This window comes from Haliotis cracherodii, unplaced genomic scaffold (assembly GCF_022045235.1).
Source record: "Haliotis cracherodii isolate W230 unplaced genomic scaffold, xgHalCrac1.p SCAF_3, whole genome shotgun sequence".
In the NCBI taxonomy this organism is placed as follows: Eukaryota; Metazoa; Mollusca; class Gastropoda; order Lepetellida; family Haliotidae; genus Haliotis; species Haliotis cracherodii.
In genome coordinates this window covers 7,400,370-7,419,039 of record NW_027266286.1, presented here as the reverse complement: position 1 = coordinate 7,419,039, position 18,670 = coordinate 7,400,370, and the positions used below count along the sequence as shown (strand labels likewise).

Sequence of the window (18,670 nt, the reverse complement as noted above, 5' to 3'; positions counted from 1 at the left end):
CTAGGAATCTGCTCTCGGCAGGGCCACCACGACAGAGAGGACCAGGAGGACGAGTGCGATCTTCATCTGTGTACAACCGAGTAGAAAATACTTCATGATTAGGACAATAATTACAAACACTGATGATTCAATGTAGTAGATGATCAGGGACTTGCGTGCGTGTGCGTGTGTGTGTGCGTGTGCGTGCGTGTGTGTGCGTGTGCGTGCGTGCGTGCGTGCGTGCGTGAGTGTGAGTGTGTGTGCGTGCGTGCGTGCGTGCGTGCGTGCGTGCGTGCGTGAGTGTGAGTGTGAGTGTGTGTGTGTGTGTGTGTCAGTGTGTGTGTGTGTGTGTAGTGGTACCCTGGTGAGGTATTTGTACAAACTTAAGTTGTGTTGCCATCCCACCCGAACACGAACATTAAATGCTTTTTCATGTTTTCCTCCAATATTATTCATTATCATGATATTATTAGATCGACTTTTTTATGACATATTAAGAATACAATACAAGTCTTTATGTTTTCTCATGTGTGTATAATATGTTCCAAATTCATAGAAATATAGAACCATAAGTTATAAACAGCGAATATGTGTACATTATAGTATATAAGTCAATGAAAGTGTTATATGGGTCAGTTGTCCTAAAGAACAATACAAGACTGTTATTGTCATTGTAATATATTTACCATTTATAATGAGAGGGCGTGGACTGATTAAAGTGGAGGCTTTCCATGGCAGAATTGTATTGTTCACATTTGTATACGTGTCTTTGACTGATGATCCTCTTGTGAAGCATGTCAAGACTCATGGTGAAAACAAGGCATTCCACAGTTTTCTTAAACGAGCCAAGGACGTAGGACATAATCTCAATGTCAGTGTTGATTTTGTTGATGGTTCTGTACTGCTGGACGGTACAGAAATGATTGTCAACCAAGCCATGTGCCATATAAAATCGGCACAGACTCAGGATTTCAAGGGAAGGTTATCTGAAAAACAACTGCATCGAATTTATGTACACTGTGTATAGATATAGATGCACAACAACCAGGCAGAGTTCTTCTTTTGGATGAAATCGCCAGTCACCAGTTAAAATCCGTCAATGTGTAATTTTGCATCTAAACATGAAATGTTAATTATGCAATGAATTTAATGAGACTGTCCAAAACATTGTCAGTGCATGCCCAGCTTTGGCACAAACACGGTATCTTAAGGGACATGATGGAGTTGCTGCTCGATCCTTTTATTTCCATCTTCGCCATGCTTGTGGTTTTGACTCCGAGGTCCATCCATGGTTAGATCCAGAATATATAGAGGGCGTCATGGAACATGATAATTATAGACATCCAGACCAACAAACCTGACCTCTCTTTGCGGCATTTATAGATTTTAATCTGTTAATATTATTAACAATGTTCAGAATATTTTATATGAGACTGTAGCAGATTTGCAATTACATTGCCATCTCATGTCCTACCGAGTACCCATTTTGTGCTGGGTGAACAGAGACAGGAAGAGGACTCTTTTTTTAAAGATTATGGAAATGATTTTGTCGCTTTTATTTATGTAATTATTGTGCTGGTTCATTCGACAATAAATTAAACATAACAACGATTTCTTGACTTTTAGATATTCAAAGAATATATTGATAATTTTGAATTGGTGTTGATGCTTGAGTATTGATTCTGTAATTTATTCTACGTGGGAGATGATACATGTGGGCTCCAGATGGTGGCGATCAGCGGCTGATGCTGTAGTGGAAAAACAGCCAAAGGTCACAGATTTTGGTTTTACAAGTGATTTATGATCCACTTAATACGTGTTAACCCGTGAAGATATGCCTTTGGTGATATCATCCATTATAATAAAATGAGTACACGATTTGTCGTGTGTCGTATTGTTGTGTCATTTTTTGTCTAATGAAGGATGCACATGTTGTTCTCTACAAGCACCAAAAGCTAAATAACACTGTAATGTACCATAAACACTTTTATGATGAAGCTTCTGGCTGTGTATGACGAACGTCATGGTGAAAGTCGTGACCGGATGTCAATAAGCGTACCATTTGCAGCCATAAAAAACTCGAATGTGCAAATAAATATCTTCAACACCAGTGATTGTCGATGACCCGATACACAAAAGTGCCATTACCTGTTGTTATGTTCTTGAGCAGATTACTGTCAACTCCTTGCTGTTTTGAGGATTTAATGTGTACGGATTTAACAGCGCTGAAAGATTAATCGTGAGGTTATTTGACTATAAAGTGATTCAAAATTAAAACTTATTCACAATTCTATTTTTTCCAAGCAAATCCTATGTTCCTTTGACACATTATTGTGAACTGTCTGCTTTGCTTTATTGATTCCCAATTTCAAATGATCCGCTGGTTGTAATAGGCGACAAGATAGATCCCGGATGGTCAGACTCGGTGACAAGGTGCATAACCGTGTCATAATCAACATCGTGGAGCGTTGTTCACGATATCAACCACTAAATTATTTACAGACATCCTTCATATAGCTAGTATATTGCTAAGTTCGTCGTTAAACAACAACAACAAAAACAACAACAACAACTTCTACTACTACTACTACTACTACTACTACTACTACTACTACTACTACTACTACTACTACTACTTCTACTACTACTACTACTACTACTACAACTACTACTACTACTTTCACTACTACTACTACCACTACTACTATTGTCATGTCCCTATTCCATTGGTCGACAAAAGCAAAATAGCGGTGAAAGTTATATGAATGGATACTTAAAATCAGTGACGACAACGCTTCTTCTTTTAAGATCAATATCAACGATCTTTAGTGATCCATTCGTAATTGTCCATTACTACTTTGCCCTTTATGTCCTGTGGAGTCTGTGTTGACGTTCTCACTCACACACTCACTATCCCCTTTTGCCTTTTGTGTTCCTCTTACTGTAAGGCTATGTGCTAAATTTAACCTTTTTGGTCATTTTGTCCCGAACGACGTTAATAGAGATTACCAATAGAAGCGTTTGGGACACAATTACCAAAAAGATCAAGTGTAGCCAGAATATATATATGCACACACACGTAGTTCACAGAGAATGACAATACAGGATATGAAAGAACTTATTGCTGTTCATCCTCGATCTTGCACTTTCTAAGCTGATTCTAGTATATATTTTGCGATAAGGGTGGCCACATTGCCTGAGGTGCAACAGTACGTTGTGCAGAGTTGCTTCCCGGGAACCAGGCTCGTGCGTTTGAATCCCAGATTCACCCCTAATATTGTTTTAGGTTTATGAGAACCGCAGCCATGCTAGTTGCTTGCACATAGTGATCAACGTAAAAGACATGACATTAATAAATGACATCGCAGTAATGATATGTTTAACTTGAGGTGGTTTGACATGCTAACAGATTGACAATCAATTGTTTGATCGGCATTACATAGAAGTTGACGGATGAAAAGTAGACACAATTTATGGATAACAACTTTTTTAATACTGTAAAGACGACATTTCCGTATAGATCCTTATACCCTTGTCAAGCAAGACTGAATGAAGACCATGGTACAGAATATATATAGTAGGTGGAGGACTAACAATTGCATACATTGGTGGGATAACATGGGTAAGTAATGACAACAGAAGGATAATACTCTCACAGTATGATGGACAGAGAACACACAGGTGGAAGCCAATGGGACCAATCAGGATAAGTTTGTGTAGGTGTAGTGATTATTGCTTAATGAGTTCATAGCAGGCGGCCGCCGTAATATAGCTGTAATATTGCTTTGTGCGGTGTTAAACAACAAACCAACCAAATCATAGTAGGCGAATGGGATGAAATAGCCTTGATCTCTGTTGATTGATGGCTGGTGACGGCTAATGTGGACTGCTTCTGTTAGTTTTCTTTTAGTGAAATCATGGAGGTTGTTGGAGAGGATTTGGACGTTGTCCCAGTTGATGTTGTGATTAGGGCAGTTGCTGATATGGTCCGAGATGGCTGATTTACTGTCTGATTTGATAGTTGAGGTTCAAGCCTAAAGGTGTAGTTTATATTAGTATTATGTATGTATATATATTAACCAAGACGTATCAATATTTCTTGAAAAATATAAGTTTGTTTCTTGAGCGGTATTTACCAATCATCTTGGATGTCTGATTTGATAGTTGAGTTTTTGTGCTCTTTGATTCTTGTGTTGATGGGGCGGGATGTTTCACCTACGTAGGATTGTCCACAGTTGCAGTTAATTGATTCATTCATTGGTTATTCGTTACGTTCGTTCATTCATTCGGGTTTGGATATTACTCACGCTGGTTTGTCGTCGCTCCACTCTGCTGGTTTGTCACTCTAGCTCGGACCGGTCAACACAGACTCAACAAAGTACACATACTATCATACCTTCTCAAGCCCAATCCACTCAGACCCAACAAACACCAACCACTCTTCCCTCTACTAAAACAAAAACCCTTGAACACCTCATGAACACCTCAGCTCACTTTATTAAAAAAAAATATCACCCTCTCACTATCTTCGACTTCAAACTGGCTAGTACCCTCCTCTCGGGCTCTCTCGCCACATGCACCTAAAAAACCCAACATATCAATCAATACCCCACCCCAGCCAGTTAAGGCTTACATTAGGCTCTTATAGCCTTTCTCGTTCTTTTTTATAACCTCATATTCTACATTGCAGCTTAACTGCAAATATATCAACCCCATTATGCTTTACCTTTTCTTCAAGTATAGCTTACAATTACTAGGATAGATTATATAGCACTTTCTACTCTTTTCAGACCTTAAATTATTCACTCAAAATTTACCTCTCTTAATATATTGCCATTTAACTTATCACTTTTCATTTATACCTCAATACACTTGTTGTACATTATAGCCGTAGTTGTATAGGATTAGGTTAATGCCCCTTTCATTTACAGTTTTTTGGGTATGGTGTTTACCTATATTAAAACATTATTTATTCTTTTAAAATTTTCCCCACCCACCCCGACTGTGAAATTGCCAGTGCTAGAAGAGATCGTTAAACTTCCAAAACAGACAGAGAGGCCGTTGGCACTTCGTAGAGTACTGAGGGAGGTGGAACTTGTGAAGTAGGTGTCAATATTGGCTTGCTGTTTGAGGCTGATGATGTTGGAGGCATTTCCTATGCTTGACAATCCCCTGTCCATGGGTGTTCATCTTGATGGTATGTAGTCATACCATGCTGCGATCACGATTTGATACGAAACACTCTCTTATTCTCATTATTCAAGGTCGTCTAAGGCGCCGCAATTCGCTGTGCAGAGTTGCCTCCCCTGGACACGCCAGAAACCTATGATTGGGGGTTCGAATCCCGGTTCGCCCCGATTATGTTTCTAGGTTTGTCAGCACCATACCCGTGCTCGTGGGTTTCACCGAAGTGGTAAACGTCTGAGACCTGCATCACTTCGGGCTTTCCTCCCACATTAAGCCGACACGCCGCGATATAACTGGAATACTGTTAAAAGCGGCGTTAAACACAACTCACTCACTCACTCATTATTCAAGCAACTGGTATCTTTCAAATTCTTTATAGTGAGGATGGCTAAAGTATTCCAAAGTTATTGGATGTGTAGTATATCCGTGTAGCATGTCACAAGGAAACAATCTAATGTGATTTCAGTGTTATGTAGTTAAGCATTATAGATACGTATCATTGCAGTGTAACCGTTCTTACTCCTCGGTCATATTCTTTCAACACATTTCCTCAACATATAGTTAATGTATTCATCTGGAACAGGTTGGATTCTTCCACTTGTAGCACGTTGCTATGGCGTCATGTTAGGACCATTATTTATTCAAATAAATGCTTTGTAGCCACATCAAATTTGTGGACATAACATATATTCCTTTCGAAAACTCTTCTGTAGCACTATTACAATATGAGAATTTATTCAAAACGTATTTCTCCTCTTAAATTATGCTGTAACAGCTATAATGTTCCTTGAGATCAGGTTCACGTGGAAATAAGCTTTTATCACAGCATTATTCACGTAAAACAAGGAGCACTGCAATTGGGTGACTCCATACATATACGCGTCATGGCTAAAAGGTTATACGCCTTTGTTCGTTCAGACAAAAGGTTTTCCCATACCATGACACACGTAATACCGATATAGTCGTACGTTTAGTATAATGAGATCATTAACACTATGAGACTTAATTTAACCCCGACTGATGCAAAATGGAAACCCTCTAGTACGGTTCTCATCCAGTACGTGTTTTATGCTGACAAAAATGACAAATCATGTGGTCAGCGGACAGTACTGATCATCTTTGTTGCAGTGGTGTTATAACAGCCGAAGGTCACGCTTTTGTAAATGGATATTGATACGATTTGTCGCAACAGTGACAAACATGATGCAATCAAATGTAATTCTCTGTTTTGACTTGTACCATATGTTCTCGAGTCTATTTCCGATGAACAATTGACTTGCCGTTGCACGTGTTTGTGATGGGTGACACTGGTTGGGCGGGATTTGCTAACCTTTTCGCGAACAGCTGGTATATATCACCACTATCAGTGGGGTGCATGCCTGGATGCAGGGGTTGCACGACAGGAGGCAGGGGTTGCATGTTATCGCATCACATAAAATCGCGACCCCAAGTCGAAATATAAATTAAGACATATGTTATATTTGTTGCTGATGAAAGCAATACCTCTCTTCAGGTCAGGATTGTTTTTGCACAAGCCCATGATGTATATGATCTCAAGACTGAATGCACAGGTCAGGTTCACAGGTCACTTTAGCGTTCAAATATCAGATTCTACCCTGTGGATTGCTTAATTTACAAGTATTTCCATTTTATGTGATTGGAGAAAGGAATGTCCTAGAGAATAGAGGGGTATCTTTACTAAAGAGAGCTAATCTTGTTGGGATCAGTTGATATAATACATAGTGACATGTGGACTCATCAGTGAGATGTGTGATGCTTTCGGACCACAATGCGAAACGGTGATTTCTCTCCCCATTATGAGTTAGCATCCTGGTACACTGATAGTCACATTGCAGTACTTATATCTGTAATAACCTATCTGCCAATTCATAACTCAAGTGTCCCTTACGCTTTTATATACTTCATGCAATAACTACACCCTGTGCTTCGATGGTGTATTTGACGTGTATCTCCATGCTCTTAGTGACACAATTGAGCCAAAATTTAGGCTCGTCGGTAGTGGTTGGAGAATCCAAAGGAAAAGAGTAATCATTGATGGATGTTAATGTAACATTCCATATCCAAGTATCTGCATAAAGCAGAGTCGATTGTAAGGAATGTCTAGTTACACGTGCGTTATACCTAACATAGGTAAGCATGATTACATCAATTGTTTAAATTAATTAAAAAAAGTTAGTGTAAGTGACATATTAAATAATGCCACTTATAAGGCCATAAGGTTAACCTTAGAAATAGATTCTACTGTGTAAGACTCCGATTAGGTGCGTCACTCTGAGTTTGGGTTCGAAGCCTAGATGGAAACCCAAAAGTACTAGAATTTGTACTTTACTCAGAAAGTGACCAATTTCTAAAATGCATTATTTCTTCGTACAGTCATATACACCCATACACAGTGACACTCACTCACGGTGATACGTGTTCAGACAACTACTGCTTTCTCTTCACATGTTTCAATTACTGAAGTAAGTGAAGTTTCGATGACTATCCCTGGCAAGCGTTATCATCAACAAGTCATGCCTCAAGCTCAAACTCGTCAGCACATTTCCGTGAGGATGTATGTGTTTTCGCCACTTTCAGGAACATTCAAGTATTCCAGCGGCGGGGGGTACCAGGAAGTGGCTTCACACATTCTAAGTATTACATTTTAAGTATTATCAATACAAAAAATACACATTCGCTATTTGTGACTTTATTTATGTTCATACTCTTCTCGTTACACAGATAGAGGAGTTGAGCATATTGGGTTTCGCTTGTCCACACGATTATTCTGAAACCGATAATAGATATTTGTCAATACTATGTAAAGGATGTACACAAATCATCAAGTTTACACAGATATTAATGAGATAAACCAGTGTGTGTATGTGTATTGATTGACATTGTATTTATATGGGTTGAAAAAGAATTTCTGATACTTGCAGGCAACGTTTGGAACATTTACAATCTTTGAGGAACATAACAAAACAAGACTCAAAAGCATTCAGCATTATTTAGGTATATTCATTTTGGCCCACAGGATCGGCCCAGTTTAAGAAATAAGCAAACATTTAGAAATTGTTTTGAAAGTATAAGTTATGGAATGTTGTCCATATGTTTGATATCATTTTTAATGGACTTATCTTAAAATCAGTAACACTCCATGTTCACGTGTTTAAGACTTACTGTTACGTGTTTACATTTTACGAACAGATCAATGAAATGTTATATGCATATATGTAAATGGACATCAATCCCATTTTCAAATCAGATACTGGTAGTTAATGCCTAAATATGTGATATTTAACTGAAACCATGTTCCATCATGTTGAAAGTTAACGTATGCATATTGATTCTACAACTTTGATGCAGGGCTTAACTTCTCACCCATCTCGAGGTCTGCATCTTCCCGGACGTGACGCTGGTAGAGGCTGATGTCTTCCTTGTCTGATTCTGGAACCACAACGAGACCACCTAATAGCTTTTTATGCCACGGAATTCAAACAGTTGCGCCTATTATGCAAATAAAATATCTTCCTTTCACATAGATGAACACACTTATTTAAATTACTCCTCCTTAAATTTGAGTAGTACTTGAAGTAAGAAGGCTCGTGACTCTTCTACAGGAGAGTGGTTATCTCCCTTACCTGTGATGTAACCATCCTGGACAAGGTCCTCCACGTCTCTGGTTGCCAGCACCATCATGATCTCGTCGTCACTGACCTCACCGTCGCCGTCCACGTCAAACTCACTCACGTCTCGTTTACCTGTTCATGAAAATAGTTACGGTTTTATTTTTTGGCTTCCCAACAAGTGTGGTCCACAGCGTGGTTAGATTTCAGGTAGCGCTAGTCTGACTAGGACTAGGAGATAAACTTCGATTGTCACCTATCCCTAAATATTTACGTTTATAACAAATCGCGTTCTCTCAAACATTTTCTCAATATACTCCTTGTCACGAGAAATGCGCTTACCGGATTTAATTGCTCCTCCAACCTTTTTGACAGTTGAGACTACTTTCGAAGCGGCGCGTCTGACGGCACCTCCAACTGCACGTACAATACTCCTGAACCGTGGCAAACGAACACCCCAGGAATCGGTTCCGGGCAGGGCCACCATGGCAGTCAGGAGCAGGAGGACGAGGGCGATCTTCATCTAGGTACGAGTACATATAAAATATTTTGGAATGATCCATTTAAGAGTTGTGAGCACTTTGTCCCAGCAATTTAACGTCCCCAAATTACCAGTTTATGATTAGGGTGAATCCAACAAAACCAGATTATCCTGACATTTTAAAACACAATATGTAATTTACTCAGAGACCAGTAATTACACCGTCGAGGCCTAATTTTTAATGAACACTTGACAGTGGATCACAATGATGTCATTTTGACAATAAGTTAATGAAATTCTGTCGACACCGACTCTTGTAAATAACACTGATTTGATGTCAGTTTATGACACCACAACTCTGCCAACTACAGCAATTGTAATATATATTGGTAAAACACGACCAACTGTAGATACCAATTTGGACACACACATAATTATTTTCTTGAAGTACATTTCATGTTTGCATTGGACTAATATAGCAGAGGACGAACAGGATAAATATTATACACGTTCATAAAAAAGACACCTACCTTTGCAGTTCTGCAGCTGGATATCAGTGGACAATGTTGTGGATGGACTGGTACATGTCGGGTATATATAGCATGGATGTGTTGATGGTCACACGCACCACATCTGGATGCAATGATCTTTCTGACACTATCTGGCCAGCCATCTGACAACTCAGTTAATACCTTCATAGCGTGGGACTGGCAGTGTGATTCATATGTGTCACCGAGATGTATCCCCAATTAATTTGTTTATGAATCACTATCACAGGTGATAATGCAAGGTGTTTGTGAAAATGTGAGCCTATCCTACCCCACCCAGTGTCATCCGTCACAAACACATGAAAAGGCAAGTGTCCACCTGAACAAAACCCACGGGAACATATGGTACAAGTCGTAAAAGGTAATATCATCGAACTTCATTTTTTGTCACTGATGCATTAAATCTGGAAATGTCCTCAAGATATCTTTTATAAAACTGTTTGAAAGTTTTAGTAAGGCCCTGAATACTGATAAAATAGTGTGCAATAGTTTTATTTGAAATCATGGTAGAAAGACCACACTTGATTGTTCCTCAAAGTTGTGATAAGTAGAAATCAAAGGTTTGAGCTGTTGATGTGAGGTGAGATGAGATGAGGTGATGTGATGTGATGTGATGTGATGTGATGTGATGTGATGTGATGTGAGGTGAGGTGATGTGAGGTGAGGTGAGGTGATGTGATGTGATGTGATGTGATGTGATGTGATGTGAGGTGAGGTGAGGTGAGGTGAGGTGATGTGAGGTGATGTGATGTGATGTGATGTGAAGTGATGTGATGTGAAGTGAGGTGAGGTGGATATGATGTGATGTGAAGTGAGGTGAGGTGAGGTGAGGTGAGGTGATGTGAGATGATGTGAGATGATGTGAGGTGATGTGAGGTGATGTGAAGTGAGGTGAGTTGATGTGAGGTGAGGTGAGGTGATGTGATGTGATGTGATGTGATGTGATGTGATGTGAAGTGAGGTGAAGTGAGGTGAGGTGAGGTGATGTAAAGTGAGATGATGTGATGTGATGTGAAGTGAGGTGAGTTGATGTGAGGTTATGTGAGGTAATGTGATGTGATGTGAGGTGAGCTGAAGTGAGGTGAGGTGATGTGATGTGATGTGATGTGAGGTGATGTGATGTGATGTGAGGTGAGGTGAGGTGAGGTGAGGTGAGGTGAGGTGAAGTGTAGGTGAGGTGAGGTGATGTGATGTGATGTGATGTGAGGTGAGGTGAAGTGAAGTGAAGTGAAGTGAAGTGAAGTGAAGTGAAGTGAAGTGAAGTGAGGTGATGTGATGTGATGTGATGTGATGTGATGTGATGTGAGGTGAGGTGAGGTGATGTGATGTGATGTGATGTGATGTGATGTGAGGTGAGGTGAGGTGAGGTGAGGTGAGGTGAGGTGAGGTGATTTGATGTGAGGTGATGTGAAATGAGGTGAGGTGAGATGAGGTGAGGTGAGGTGAGGTGAGGTGAGGTGATTTGATGTGAGGTGAGGTGAGGTGAGGTGAGGTGAGGTGAGGTGAGGTGATGTAAAGTGAGGTGATGTGATGTGATGTGAAGTGAGGTGAGTTGATGTGAGGTTATGTGAGGTGATGTGATGTGATGTGAGGTGAGCTGAAGTGAGGTGATGTGAGGTGATGTGAGGTGATGTCGTCGAGATATCTTTTATAAAATTGTTTGAAAGTTTTAGTAAGGCCCTGAATACTGATAAAATAGTGTGCAATAGTTTTATTTGAAATCATGGTAGAAAGACCACACTTGATTGTTCCTCAAAGTTGTGATAAGTAGAAATCAAAGGATTGAGCTGTTGATGTGAGGTGAGGTGAGGTGAGATGAGGTGATGTGATGTGATGTGATGTGATGTGATGTGAGGTGAGGTGAGGTGAGGTGAGGTGAGGTGAGGTGAGGTGAGGTGATGTGATGTGATGTGATGTGATGTGATGTGAAGTGAGGTGAGGTGGATGTGATGTGATGTGAAGTGAGGTGAGTTGATGTGAGGTAATGTGAAGTGAGGTGATGTGAGGTGATGTGAGATGATGTGAGATGATGTGAGGTGATGTGAGGTGATGTGATATGATGTGATGTGATGTGAGGTGAGGTGAGTTGATGTGAGGTTATGTGAGGTGATGTGATGTGATGTGAGGTGATGTGAGGTGATGTGAAGTGATGTGATGTGAAGTGAGGTGAGGTGGATGTGATGTGATGTGAAGTGAGGTGAGTTGATGTGAGTTGATGTGAGGTGAGGTGATGTGAGGTGATGTGAGATGATGTGAGATGATGTGAGGTGATGTGATGTGAGGTGAAGTGAGGTGAGGTGAGGTGAGGTGAGGTGAGGTGAGGTGAGGTGAGGTGAAGTGAGGTGAGGTGATGTAAAGTGATGTGATGTGATGTGATGTGAAGTGAGCTGAAGTGAGGTGATGTGAGGTGAGGTGGTGTGATGTGAAGTGAGGTGAGGTGAGGTGAGGTGAGGTGATGTGATGTGATGTGATGTGATGTGATGTGATGTGATGTGATGTGATGTGAAGTGAGGTGAGTTGATGTGATGTGAGGTGATCTGAGGTGAGGTGAGGTGAGGTGAGGTGAGGTGAGGTGAGGTGAAAGGGGTTTAAAATCGCGTTTTTCGTTATCAAAGGAAAGTTGACGGTTGGAAGTCAACTTAAGTTTTTATTGCAGAAATACTGAAAGGTCACAGGCAAACAGTATGAATATGTGTGGATAGTAGATTTACTGAAATAATGCTTATTTTTTATGTCAGATGTCCATTTATTTCTTAACTTCATTGCACAGTTGATGTGAGGTGATGTGATGTGAGGTGACGTTAGGTGAGATGAGGTAATGTGAGGTGAGATGAGGTGATGTGATGTGAAGTACTAGTGAGGTGAGATGAGGTGAGTTTGGAAGTCAAGTCAAGTTTTTATTGCAGAAATACTGAAAGGTCACAGGCATACAGTGCAAATCTGTGTGGATAGATTTACTGAAGTTGATTTGTTTATGTCAAATGTCCATTTATTTCTTAACGTCACTGCACGAAATATATAAATTGTTAAGGGCATTAACACATTGATATTTACAGACGAAATTATCTAACGTTAACATATCGGAGACAAAATAATGAGAGTTTGTAGATAGTCCTCTTGGAGTGTGTCATGTTTGTATATACACATCTTCAAGTCTTTGAGTAAAAATATTAATAAATACATAATTGTATATAATAATATATTTATATTGTATATTTCTGGACAATCCACATTTTGGCTTTGCCGTGCGTATCTTGAATCCTGACTTGTTGACCAACTTTTAAACAGACGAAACTCAAAACAAACATATCATAACACGGAGGGATATATAACCTGGATCCTTATAAGCAGTCTTGCATAACCTGAACTTATACACATATATATTCAGCTGCATTTGATGTGTTAATCTTTGTACCCAACACTCTTTTATGTAAGATAGCTACGCGATAAATCGCAAAAAACAATGAAGAACGACGTGTGGTTTATTTCACGATAAAACATTGTTCTATCATGACGTCATTTCTTGAGATTCGAACATGCGCTCGCAACTTGATGATGTCTTATAGTGGATTTTTAAGAGGGGAATTCAACGTGAGTTGTTCCCCATCGATGAGGCTAGGCAGTGCAGATAAATAGATGGCCGAACGATCGCATCGAAAAGCGGGAGTGATATGGCAGTCGGTATTGGGAAAAAAGGTACAGGTTCTCGACGTGATGATTGCGAGAGTATGCGGGAAATATCCGCCTGTGCATATAATAGACTTGTCCGACATTGTCGAAGTCGTTTTCTATTGAGGGAGTCATCATTATTAAAATGATGCCATTTTTACAGCTTGTACATTTTATCATCATGCTTAAAGAGACTGTAAATAATGTTGATGTGATCTGATATTATAAACAAACGAATCGTGGTCGTTGTTTAGCATACAATAAAATACTGCAGGGAAAATAAACCACTCGGAGCTGCGCAGTGTTTTATTGTAAGATAAACAACTCCCTCTCGTCGTTTATTTCTTAAACAAATGTACTCTGTCGATAAAGTGTGACAAATGTAAACCCAATACCTCTGCTGGATATAAAAAAAAACTCGAAATAGTTTTGTGTGAAAGATTTTAAAGATCACCTTGAAGTGAACACTGTCTATAAATCTGAAGTTCTTTAGTACCCCAACAAGTATTTGTTTGGGCTAGGGCTCTAGATAGTATTGAAAGAAAATGCAAGGACAGTTTACTCGACCCAGCTGATAACTACACCCATGGCCCTGTCTAACGAACTCTTGATTTGCTGAAGTACATACGTTTTCAAATACCCTCGTTTTGTGCTAACACTTTCACAAGATTTTGCATGATATTGTTCTAGCATTTTTATGTGACTTTGTAACCCTCGAACTCATTATAACGTCCTCAGCAAGCAAATAACAGCAAAGCTATTCTAAAAGTATCTAGGTGTAAGTGTAAAGACATAGTTTAAATGTTTCTGCATAGATCTACATGTAATATGAAGCACGAGTCGAACGCTCTTTGAAAACTTAGTTGAAGGAGCATGCTCTTAGACTCTTAAAATAGAATGTTAATACCAGAGAATAATCAGTCTCCATTATCTGTCAAAACTGATTTGATTGGTTGTGAATGGCAAAACGGTGATATTGACATGAATAGATCACTGAAAGTCAGTGATGACACCAGGAGTTCGCGAAAAGGCTAAACATGCTGCTCTACCAGTAGCACCCGCCACTCAGACAATTTGCATAAAACAGTACAGTTTGATTGCTGCCTAACATATGCATTTAAGCTGTTTTAGCTGCATTATATCTATCAATAAGCTTCTGTAATAATTAATCATTTGTTAATTGTTTCAATTTATTTTATCAATTATATCTTGGAAGTTACCTGCTACACAAATCCATCTCCATTGTGGACTATGACAAGTGTGGTCGACAGATGATAGCTGCAAGCTATCATATACACCAGGGGAGTGTAAGTATGGCTGAAGGTCATGGATGTGTATTCTCTGATTTGACAGGCACCAAGTGGTGATGAATGGATTTTCACAGGACTTACAATGGTGCATGTGAGATTCAGTGTGAATTATAATATGATATTTCACATTTTATTTGTTCTACTCAGGACAATGACCTGCTGATATAATTAATAGTTTTCACTACATTATATTCAGGAAAGATTAGTTACAAGAAATGGATTGGTGAAGAGACGATATATATCTGATAAAATATACAAAGACATGTCCTTTTTAAAATCACAAATGTGCCTTATGAATATGGAAAGGGTTTTGTCGCTTTTATTAATACAAAAAAAACAGACAAGCTATGGTGTGTACCCTTCGAGCGAAAAGCGTGTTTATAAATTTGAAAATTTAGCCACGTTACATGACTATTTCACAAACTTTTATATTCTTATGAAATAACAAAGAGTACTTTTGGTAATTGTAAAAGGCAAACTAACAATTTCACAAGAGATGATTGTTATTGATATCATAAAGTAAAATATAAAATACACGACTTTACATTGATCAGGTAAACAATGAAAACAATGTAACAATTGGACTGAAGTACCTTAAAGCAAATATATGAAAAGAATAATTTCACCGACATCCGTGCCCCTATATATAATATTATACTATAGATTAAGATCTTTTAGTGACATTTAGAAGTTGGCTATCTAACCAGTGACGCAATAATGTAAAATGTTTGTTTGTTGGACGTATCATCAAAATGAAGAGATGTTATTGTTATTTGTGGTGGAGACTATAACGCCATGATTAATTAAGATTGCATTTGCAGCACTATTTTAGCTTGCCAATGACTTTTCGAACCACGCGCAGAGTCACCTCATCTTCCGCTCACCCTGAAGCTAAGAACTTGTGAAGCTTGTGAAAATGTAAATAACACTGTCAACAATCAAAACACATGCAGATCTAAACTGGACTTCAAAAAGTTTGAATTATTTAGAGAAAACATTTGATCCGATCATATACAAGAATTACTTGATAAATCAGTTGATATAGATTTAGTGACATTGATAGCAGTAAAGAGTTTAATACAGGTGCATTATGTGCCGAGGCAAATGACACGAAGAAGCCAGCTGGAAGAAGTACATACAATAATGAATGGTTTCATACTGATGTGAACAGTTGAATCGTTAAAGAATGTATCTACATACTATAAATATTTATAAAATTGGTCTATACATGCAAAAGAAACACCAGTCCACGTCAAAAAGATTTTATTTTGTATTTTGAAGAATATGAAAGTCCTTAGTTATAAATGTTGCATGTCATACAAGTTCTTTAAGATTTGTTATGTTAAAATTAAACCAATGTTACTTAACGGTCCTGAAATATGTGGAATAAAACAATTTAATAATATCGAAAATGTTCATTTGTGTGCAAGTAATAGATTTCTAGGTGTAAAAACCAATACATTTCGTGCAATAATTTAAGGAGATTGTGGTAGATTTCCTCTATTTATATATTCACAGCTTAAAGTTATAAAGTACTGGCAGAAACTCCTTAAAATGAATTCATTGAGATATCCAAAGAAATGTGACATGATGTTTTAAGATACGAAATGAAAGAAAAACTGGATAACAGAAGCGAAAAAAATGTGTTCATTAATGGTTTTGGAAATGTTTGGTATGCACAACCTGTACGAACTTAAAAGTGTATTTATCAATTCTTTTCTACCGAGACTAAATGATAATTATCTGCAATCGTGGTCGTTTTCCTTGACCTTATCGACCAAACTGTATATTATAGAATGTTGAAAACTCATATACACACTGAACAGTTTGTTTGTTTGTTTGTTTGTTTGTTTGTTTGTTGATTAACGCCGCACTCAGCAATATTCCAGCTGTATGATGGTGGTGTGTAAATAATCGAGGTTGGTCCAGACAATCCAGTGATTGACACCATGAGCATCGATCCACGCAATTGGGATCGATGACATGCATCAAACCAAGTCAGCGAGCCTGACCACCCGATATCGTTAGTCGCCTCTTACGACAAGCATAGTCGCCTTTTACGACAAGCATGGGTTTCTGAAGACCTATTCTATCCCGGAACTTCACTGAACAGTATCTGTTTTATGTAAATATAAAGAAATATCGTAATTCATTGATAAGATTTCGATGTTCATCTCATACGTCATGCATCGAGAGGGGGCCATGTACAAAAAACCCAAGGTCAGAACGAGTATGTTACATGTGTAATACCCAAGACATAGAGAATTAATATCACTTTTTACTTGTATGTCCATTTACTACACTGAGAGAAAAAATATATTCCTGTATACTACTTTAATGATCGAATATTGCGGAATTCCGACAACTGTTAAACAGGCTTAATACATGAACAATGCAAAACTTGGCCGTGTATATATTCCAAGCACTGTTATATAGAACCAAATTTGTAAATAATAGCTAAATTGTGTGCAACCCTACTGTCATATGTACTACAGGTCTGCGCACGCTTGAATAAATATTATTTGACTAAATTATGCAGTTTTTGCATTGTGTCGCGCATAGTTGTTCGTGTGTTTTTTATCTCCATAAAAACAATGAAAAGGATGAACCACGACACGGACATATATCGTACTGGCAAACTGCACAGCAGCTATTATTAATGGTCCGTTTATATGTTATAGTCAATTCATAACGTATTCTGTGGAGAACGTCCACTTATGAAACGTCTGGAAGTAAAACGCTCTTTGTTGCGACATGATACAGATATTCACTGAACCAATCCCAATCATCCGGCAGATGTCTGAATCATCCGTATCTTCTTTTTTGATAAGTGACGGTGACGGTGATTTCTAGGGTGTCCCCGTCGTGATGTTTCTGGAATGTTTGTGAAACAGGCCGATAATTCCATACACTCAATGGCTCACTGTTGAGGCGACCGGTTATCGCTCCCAAGACCTGGGTTATATTTTACAGCTAGGAACTGTGTCAATATCATTTAAAATACACTTGTTTGCAGTCACATACTTTGCTTGGAATACCATCATGGCTCACCTTTTAACCTGCACTATTTGCACATTACTGATGATAGGCCATGCTAATATTTTGGCAACTGATAACTTCGACAAAGCGCTGAGGTGGAATTGAAATCCTCAGCAGCTGTTTGGTAGTCAGCGGAAATTCTCTCTCCCTCTCTCTCTCTCTCTCTCTCTCTCTCTCTCTCTCTCTCTCTCTCTCTCTCTCTCTCTCTCTCTCTCTCTCTCTCTCTCTCTCTCTCAAACACACACACACACAAACAACCAAACATACGCACACACACACACACACACACTATATATATATATATATATATATATATATATAGTGTGTGTGTGTGTGTGTGTATATATATATATATATATAACTCGTATTACACTGATACCAGTTCAGCGTTACTTTCCAAGGCACTGTGTACTTAGAGACTTATAAGAAATAGGAAGGAAGTTGAGAAAAGCAATATTACAAAGTCAATAATAGATAGTTAGGTGAGCGAGTTTTAATTGGTTTAACTTCGATTTTAACAGTATTTCGGTTACATCAGGGTGTGAGTGGAAGGGAATTTTAAGTGATCCAGGTTTCACATCACTTCAGACTCACCATCAGGGTTCTTTTTTTAAATCGTTAGCAAAACAACAAATTTGAGTGAGGATGCATGTTTTTACGCCGTCTTTGCAGGATTCTACCAGAAATTGGCTAAACACACTGTACCCATGCCATGTGTGGAATCGAAACCGGAACTCGTATGCCGCTGTGCTACACCAGCGTCCCTAACAACATTTGAAGTATTTCCAATATTACAAACACACATTTGTTATTTACGACTTTATTTGT

At 38.7% G+C, this 18,670-nt stretch overlaps 1 protein-coding gene across 1 annotated transcript; it reads right to left on the bottom strand.

Annotated features, from left to right (window-relative positions):
- LOC139475199 (uncharacterized) lies at window positions 1–9,813 on the bottom strand. The gene is made up of 6 exons (XM_071258452.1): window positions 9,807–9,813; window positions 9,138–9,318; window positions 8,811–8,930; window positions 8,551–8,616; window positions 3,792–3,988; window positions 1–66 (listed from the first exon to the last, which is right to left on the bottom strand). The coding sequence occupies exons 2-6, from the start codon at window positions 9,316–9,318 to the stop codon at window positions 1–3; spliced, it is 630 nt and encodes a 209-aa protein (XP_071114553.1). The 5' UTR covers window positions 9,807–9,813.
- Window positions 9,814–18,670: the final 8,857 nt, after the last annotated feature.

Excerpts from the sequence above, each read along its gene's own strand:
- LOC139475199 (XM_071258452.1), bottom strand. The coding sequence starts at position 9,318 with ATGAAGATCGCCCTCGTCCTCCTGCTCCTGACTGCCATGGTGGCCCTG. Across the intron at positions 3,989-8,550 it reads AGATGCAGACCTCGAGATGG|ACAGTAAATCAGCCATCTCG; the intron begins GTGAGAAGTTAA and ends CTATCAAATCAG. Across the intron at positions 67-3,791 it reads CATTCGCCTACTATGATTTG|ATGAAGATCGCACTCGTCCT; the intron begins GTTGGTTTGTTG and ends GGTTGTACACAG.